A 7,919-nucleotide genomic window follows, 5' to 3' on the forward strand; every position below is an offset into this window, starting at 1 on the left:
CCTAGTCCTCAGGTTTCTCTCTGGCTGCAACCAGACACCTCCTCTAAGCAAGAGAAACCCAACGTGTTGAGACAGGTACTTCATACCACAAGAACTTGCAGGACCAAAGACTTCAGAGAACAATAATTTACAGATGATTGCATTTAGCAGAGTCAGAAACTGTGAATCAGCCAGCTGGGCTCCCCTTCCTTTAACCTGAATTTGTCCCCCAGCTTCTCCATGCAATGGAGTGCCCTGAATACATCGCTGGCAGAAGAGGTTCTCTGTCAGGAAAGGACAGGCTTGACTTGTTGCTTAAATAGCTCTCTAGTGCCATTGCATTGCCCCAGAGCAGCCAGCCAGCCTCCAGCAACTGGTCCAGGTCCTGTAATGTACCCACCAGCCCTCCACGGGTGGCTCAGGTGCCCAACAGCAGCAAGTACCTATGCTTAGGTAGCTGGGTTGAGCACACTGTGGAGTGCCATCAGCACCGAGCACTGCTCCTCCTTGTTCTTGCTAGTTTTTCCATGTGGATACAGTCTCTTCATGGCACTGTCTAATCCTCTCCAGGTTACACCTGCATCTGCCCCGGGCTGTTTTCTGGTGAGCGCTGTGAGCTAGGGGACAGTCCCTGCGAGTCCAAGCCCTGCCTGCACGGGGGAACCTGCACCCTCTCCGCCACTGGCTACTCCTGCCACTGCCCTGACTGGTACCTGGGCGAAAGGTAAGGAAGGTCTGGGCAAGCTTCGGGGCAGGCGATCTCCCATGGTGGGCTGAAAACATTATTTCTGCCAATGAGCATTGCACATTTCTGGAGCTCACCAGACACTTCGGGTTTAAGTGTAAATTGCATATACCTGAGCACTGCAGCAGAGAAGTGTCTGAAGGCAGAGCTGAGCAGACCAGGGCATAAATAGCTCTGCCATCATGTGGCTATTGCCCCTCTGTGCCCATCTTCTCTGAGCAGGAGGAAAAATAGAAATAAAATCTCCTTTCTTCACAGATGCTTTGAATGCCTGCAGAAGTATTGCTTGGTGCAGGTTCAAAACCTCTCCTTGCAAGGGGAAAGTCTCTCCCCACACGCTGCTCCTCCCCACAGTGTGTGCAGAGCTTGGCTACGATGGGCTGCCTGGGAGCAAGATGTGGGCAGGCACTGCACTGGGTGGCAGGAGGACACCCTGGGGCTGGGGAGAGGATGGCTACTACAGTTGCAAGCTGCCTCCTCCCTCAGTAGCTGGGACACCTATCCTGGGTGCTACAGGGGCTGTCTCTGCCCAGGACCAGCTCTGCAGGGCTCATCCAAGGGGAATTTCTGTGCCAGGTCATAGCCACAATTCATCCAATTCAAAGATCAGCTCAGGATAGCGGGGTATGCTGACAAGCAGGTGCAGGATGCCATTCCCCTTCTCCCATCAGACAGCTTATGGAACCCCGTTATCACAAGGTGTTGGAGTGTTTGGCTTTGGCCCTGAACCATACAGTTTGTATAACTTTGAAGTTCTCACCACCAGTGTTACAGCTTGGATACATTTCCCATATACGAAATGTCAGTGCACACTTGCCAAATATCTGGAGCTAGAGTGTTAACCCAGGCCCAGAGGCTGCTCTGCTGCTCAGTGTTCCCCACCACAGCCATGCACACCCCGCCCCTGCAAGCCCTCTGCTCTGCCTCCACCCCAAACTGATGAGAGATGCTCAGCACAGGCTCAAACAGCATCATGCCCAGTTCATCTTTCTGCCTTAGTCATTTAGCCAGGATGAACACTGGTCCTTTGAATCAATGCAAAGGCAGAAATTATTCGTGCAATTCTTGGAAAGAAGTATGTAGCTGAGCATTAGGTGGCAGTGTAATATCTGAAATCACCAGCTGTCCAGCTGAAGCCTGTGGGTGCATGCAGCACACACCAGCTCACACATCCTGAAACACTAAGAAACAAGAGGACCCCAAACCTCACAGAGTTTGTTCAGTAACAAGAAAAAAAAAGGAAGGAAAGCCAACAAAACATTGCATGTTCCCCCTAGCACAGGGAGATCATTACTGTTAGGAGAGGTCCCCTATACTGTTGGGGAACGTTTAGGTTGTGTGGGCTGGGGCAGGACAGGGAATCAGAAATTCAGTCTCAGTTCTGCAGATGCTCCATAAAATGCCAAAAAAGCCTCTCCAACAAGGATGCCCATTCACCACTTCTCGGCTAGATGTTCCCCAAATGTTTGCTGCAACCTGCAGACATCCACCAATCACCCTGAGACCCCAAAGAGCCTGGAGGACATATGAGACTTCATAAGAGGTTAACACATCTTAGAGTGACCCTGGGCTCCCTAATTTAACAGGATGGGAGCACCTCTGTATGATGTGTTAGCCCTAGAAACTCCAAATACTCCTCTGAGGTGGGAAGCCCCCATTTTAATTTGTTGCATATGACTGAAAAATAGGGCCATCCTGTAAAACATGGTCTCCTGAAAAGTGTCATTTTATTCTCAAGGATCATGGTCCTCTGCCAGGAGAGCCAGATAGCATGAGTCTAGCAAGAGAGGGGCAGCACAGCAGGATGGAACATCCTTGGCTGGCATAAGTCAGAGCCCTGATTAGGATTGTGCAGTTTTAGGTGCATCCCCAGGCTAATGGTGGTTGCCCCATCCTCTCCCCACCACAGGTGCGAGAAGCTGGCCGAGGAGTGCCAAGACAACCCATGCCGAAACGCAGGGCGCTGTGTGAGCAACCAGGGCTCCGTCCATTGCATCTGCCCGTCAGATTACCAGGGGGACTACTGCACACAGCCCATCATCACCCCTGCCATTGTGCCCACACAGTGGGCAGTGGGCCCTGAAGAGATTGTGGAGATCATAGCTGGCATCCTGGGGGTGGCCATCCTGGCAGTGGCCTTCGTGTTCATCCGCAAGCGCTACTGCCACCGGGCCAAGGCACACAAGCCTGTGGCCCGGGAGGACCCCGACCTGCTCTCCAAGAGTGAGTTCTCCAAGAGCGTGGGGGTGGGCACCCAACCCGTGCCTCCCATTGAGCTCAACATCCTCAGCGATGCAGCACACAACAACCTGGACCGGGCCACGCCAGAGCAGCGCAAAACTACCAGCACCCCTGAGTTCATCACTTTCAACTCAGCCAACACCCCAAAGCACCGGGGCACCATTGTGTGCAGTGTGGCACCCAACCTGCCCCCCGCTGCACCCCCCTCCAACTCTGACAACGAGTCCTTCATCAAGTGCACCTGGGCCAGGGAGGAGATGGGTCAGTAGCCACAGCTTTTTCTTGCTCTTACGCATCCCTCTTCCCTCTGTGAAGTGAATCAAAGGTTTGCAAACTTGAGGGACCAACAGCCTTAGTTAAAGCCAAGCAAAGCAGAGGCAAATGCTGTCCAAGCCCTGCTACAGGTCCTTTATTGGCTCATCCCTCCCTGCTCACCAGTACATCCCAGTTTTCAGCTTTAACCTGCTCAGTCTTGTACACAATCAGCAGGGAAACCATTAATGCATAGCCTGGATTCCCACACATTCTGGGTCAAAAGAATTGTGTGAAGTGAAGCTAAGGGGAAAAAAATTAACAAAATAAAAGTCAGTGTGAGTTCTAGTGGAGGCATTTACATCAATGCTCCTAGGCAAAGATATCACATCCTCATGGAAACACTTTGCATGGCTCTGGACAGCAAGGTTATTGCTTTCTCCCTGCGCAGGAGTCCATCACCAAAGGATGCTGTTAGAAGAGAGTTCACCAGAGTAACTTGAGGAAAAGGGAGAGATCCAGTGGATCACTTGCTCTGCCCCCATCCCTTCATTATGCAAGCTTCTTGCATCTGGATGGCGTGATGAAGTGTGTCTTTTGGGTGCTAGGGTAGGGGATGTGACAGTGGGAACACTGCCCCAGAACAGCCAGGGGTGCCCTCAGGCCCCCTCAGGTCCCAAAGCAGCAACTACAACTCCCCTGTCTTCATGTCTCCTCTCTTCCCTGGTCTGCCACATCTCCTGCAGGCTCAGAGTCTATGGAAGGAATTAGTGGGAGGGCAAGAGAGGGAAAACAGCAGCTTGAACTGCGGCTAACACAAATCTGTTTTATTTCAGTCTACCCAGCAGAAACAACCTACTGGCCCCCCCGGTACCTGTCATCAGATGTCCAGGAATATTCCCACTACGAGATCATTCAAGGCCCCCCTGCATCCTCCTCCCACCCTCCTCTCCCTCCACCACCTCCTCCGCCAGCAGATGCTGAGCCAGTCGCTCTTTACGGGGGCTTTCCCTTCCCGCTGGACCAGAGCAACAAGCGGGCCCCCATCCCACCCCGCTACAGCAACCAGAACCTGGAAGACTTCTTGCCACTCAACCCCGTGGACACAGGAGCCTCCCAGTGCCAAAATGAATATACGGCCATCAGCTACTACCCAGCCCAGCTGGTGCAGGGTGAGGGCATCCCATACCAGCCCGACCCCGGCTACAAGCGGGTAAGCATGCGCCTGAGCGTGGCCCAGCCCTCCTACGCGGACTGCGAGGTGGGCCACCAGCCCAGCATCCGAGCCCAGCCCCTTCCACCCCCCAACTACGAGGGCTCTGACATGGTGGAGAGTGACTATGGGAGCTGCGAGGAGGTGATGTTTTAACAGGGGGCTCATTCTTAAGATGAGAAGTGCATCTCCATGCAGAACAGCGTGCAGGGGGCTGGCATATGCCACTGAAAGGAGGTTTACATGTCCCCCGACAGCTTGTGGCATCTCCCCCTGCACAGCTGGGTTGTAATTTGGCTGGATCTTTCCCCATGGTGCCCTCCATGGTGCTCCTGCTGCAGACAGAGGGGAAATGCTCCATCCACTGCTGAGACACAGAGGATGCTCCTGGGATGCCAATGACTAACCTGCCTCCTTGCCAAGGGGACTTCCTCTGACGCCGTGCAGGACCACAGCATGCTACCTCCTCCCACCCTTGGCTCCCTGGCCACAGGGAAGAGAAGGAGGAGGAGGGCAAGCACTGCAGGCATGGCAGCAATTGTGGTGAAGGTGCGAAAGAACTAGCAATGCACAGCCTGGGAGTGCTCCAGGTGGGATAGCAGACCTGCCCCCAGCTCTGGCTCCGAGGGGGAGCTTGGAGCTCCAACAGTTTGACCAGTGGAATGGATCACCTGGTGCAAACCCTCTCTTCCATGTCTGCTCCCTGACACAGGGAGAGAGATGAGGGAATGCAGCTGGTCCCATCACCATGTCCCTCACTTGGCCAACAGGAATCCAAGGAGGGAAAAAAAAAAAAAAAAAAAAAAAGAGTTCATTCCTATAGAAAAACCAAGCAACAAGCTTCATCACACCAGGAACCACCCACAGACTCGAACCAGAGCAGCTAGCAGCAAAGCAAGACCTCTGCCCAGTTGGGCTGCACTCGCAGGAGTAAAGGAGATCTTCCCCTGAGGATGGGAGGACAGACGTGTCCCCATGGCTGTCATGGTCCCATGCTGACACAGCAGTACATGGTCCTGCCACCCAGCTGGGGCTCCCCAGTGCATCCCGGAAAGACTGTCAAGCACTGCGTGGCATCTCCTGCCCTATATGGGACACTGAGGCTATTGAGCTTGGGTTTGCCTGTATGTCCTTGTGCTTGGGAATGTATCATTTCTTCATGAGAGGTTTTCTTTGGTTGGTTGGTTGATGTAACTTTTTTGTTGTTGACTTTTGGAAAGTATTAAAAGTGTTTGGATTTTTTTTTAACTCTTATGATTTTATTTGATAACTCAGGGATTCCCTTGTGTATTGGTTTTGTATGGCAAGGTTTTGGTAGCAGGAGGCTACAGAAGTGGCTTCTGTGAGAAGCTGCCAGAAGCTTCCGTACGTCCCATAGGGCCAATGCCAGCCAGCATCAAGATGGACCTGCCACTGGCCAAGGCCGAGCCCATCAGCAACAGTGGTAGTGCCTCTGGGATAACTTATTTAAGGAGGGCAGGGTGGGGTGGGGTGTGGGAACAAGCCTGCACAACAGTAATTGTAGACAGAGAGAGAAGTGAAAATATGTGAGAGGAACAACCCTGCAGACACCAAGGCCAGTGAAGAAGGAGGGGGAGGAGGTGCTCCAGGTGCCGGAGCAGAGATTCCCCTGTGGTGAAGACTATGGTGAGGCAGGCTGTGCCCCTGCAGCCTGTGGAGGTTAAACGGTGGAGCAGATATCCACCGGCAGCCCATGGAGAACCCCATGCCAGAGCAGGTGGATGCACCTCAAAGGAGGCTGTGACCCCGTGGGAAGCCCGTGCTGGAGCAGGGTCCTGGCAGGACCTGTGGAACCATGGAGAGAGGAGCCCACACTGGAGCAGGTTTGCTGGCAGGACTTGTGACCCCACGGGGGTACCCATGCTGGAGCAATCTGTTCCTGAAGGACTACAGCACCCCAGGGAAGGGACCCATGCTGGAACAGCATGTGAAAAACGGTAGCCCGTGGGAATGACCCACATTGGAGAACTTCATGGAGGCCTGTCTCCTGTGGGAGGGAGCCCACACTGGAGCAGGGGAAAAGTGTGAGGAGTCCCCTCCCCGAGGAGGAAGGAGCAGCAGAGACAACATGTGATGAACTGACCACAGGCCCCATTCTCCATCCCCCAGTGCTGCTGGCCGGGAAGTGAAGAAATCAGGAGTGAAGTTGAGCCTGAGAAGAAGGGAGGGGTGGGGGGAAGGTGTTTTCAGATTTGGTTTTATTTCTCATTATCTGACTCTCATTGGTAATAAATTAATTTTTTTTCCAAGTCAAGTCTGTGACTGTAATTGGTGAGTGATCTCTCCCTCTCCTTATCTCAGCCCACGAGCCTTTCATTATATTTTCTCTCCCCTATCCAGCTGAGGAGAGGAGCAATAGAGTGAATTTGGTGGGCACCTGGCATCCAGCCAGGGTCAACCCACTACACCTTGTAAATAGGACATCCCTGCCTAGCTCCAGCCAAGGGCGGCCCAGGTGAAAACAGCGCATTTTGGACACCAGCACCGCCAGCCTCTTGAACCTTCAGAGAAGTACCAAGACAGCAAGTTCAATGCATCCTTGAGAATCCCATAAGGGCCAGAAGAAGGAGACAGACCCACGGTAGCCTTCCTTGCTTCACGAAGGCACAAGCCTCCTATATCTGTTAGCTCAAGAGCAAAGGGGTTGAAAGGACCCAAATACAACCTCTGCCTTGATTCCCATCCACAGCCAAACACACTTGGGAAAACAGAAATTCATCTCATTTCTGAAAGTAAAGGCACAGCCTTTATGGAGATGACTATCATCTGGTTAACCTGGAAAACACACCTGACTCCAGCGTATCTGCAGAGAGGTCCCCAAAATGCCCAGCACAGACTGTGGGACACAGCAGGCAGCCCCAGCACCTGTAGACCCTGCCCACAGCCCCACTCCCTTGCCCAAGCATCCCCATGCATCAGGACCGCTTGCCACTCCTCCAGGACCCATCAGCCACCCCGCAGCCCCCCGAAGTGCTGCCTGTTGTACCTCTCAAGCTCTCATGCACGTTGAAAATTTTCTTTTTTTTAACCAAGAATCCCAGGCTCATTACTGCTGTCACTTCCCCCACACACTTCGGGCAGCCTCCTGTGGAAGGGCTCACTGTCAACTCAGAGTTACCCCAGCAACAGCTGATGACATCACTAAAGCTCAGCAGTGCTTTAAGCATCAGTGGTGTCATTAGATACCACCATGGAGGTGGCAAAGGGATGACTGGGGGAGCAGCAACTCCAAGGGCCAACACCTGCAGGGGGCAAGTGCCGTGTGGGCCAAGTGACCCCAAGAGTGACCGATGACGGGGGACCCTGCCAGCCCAGGGCAGTGCCTCAGTGTCCCCTGCCCATAGATCAGCCTGCCTGGGGGAAAGGCAGGACCCCAGCCGCAGGCTGCTGCTCCAGCAGCCTCTGGCTCTGCACGCCCAAAGGGGATCCCTCAGGGCCAGCCCCACACCGAGGCAGAAGGTCAGTCTG

The 7,919-nt window shown here is 53.6% G+C and overlaps 1 protein-coding gene across 1 annotated transcript in view; it reads left to right on the top strand.

The window, feature by feature from the left end:
• The window catches only part of FAT2 (FAT atypical cadherin 2), a 48,681-nt gene extending 41,978 nt beyond the window's left edge, over positions 1-6,703 (top strand). Inside the window, exons 21-23 of the mRNA XM_075102664.1 lie at positions 550-703; positions 2,634-3,226; positions 4,054-6,703. Coding sequence (XP_074958765.1) covers positions 550-703; positions 2,634-3,226; positions 4,054-4,586 — 1,280 coding nt within the window. The 3' untranslated portion in view covers positions 4,587-6,703. The remainder of the gene's footprint in view (positions 1-549; positions 704-2,633; positions 3,227-4,053) is intronic.
• Positions 6,704-7,919: the final 1,216 nt, after the last annotated feature.

The sequence above is a fragment of the Phalacrocorax aristotelis genome, chromosome 8, assembly GCF_949628215.1.
Source record: "Phalacrocorax aristotelis chromosome 8, bGulAri2.1, whole genome shotgun sequence".
In the NCBI taxonomy this organism is placed as follows: domain Eukaryota; kingdom Metazoa; phylum Chordata; class Aves; order Suliformes; family Phalacrocoracidae; genus Phalacrocorax; species Phalacrocorax aristotelis.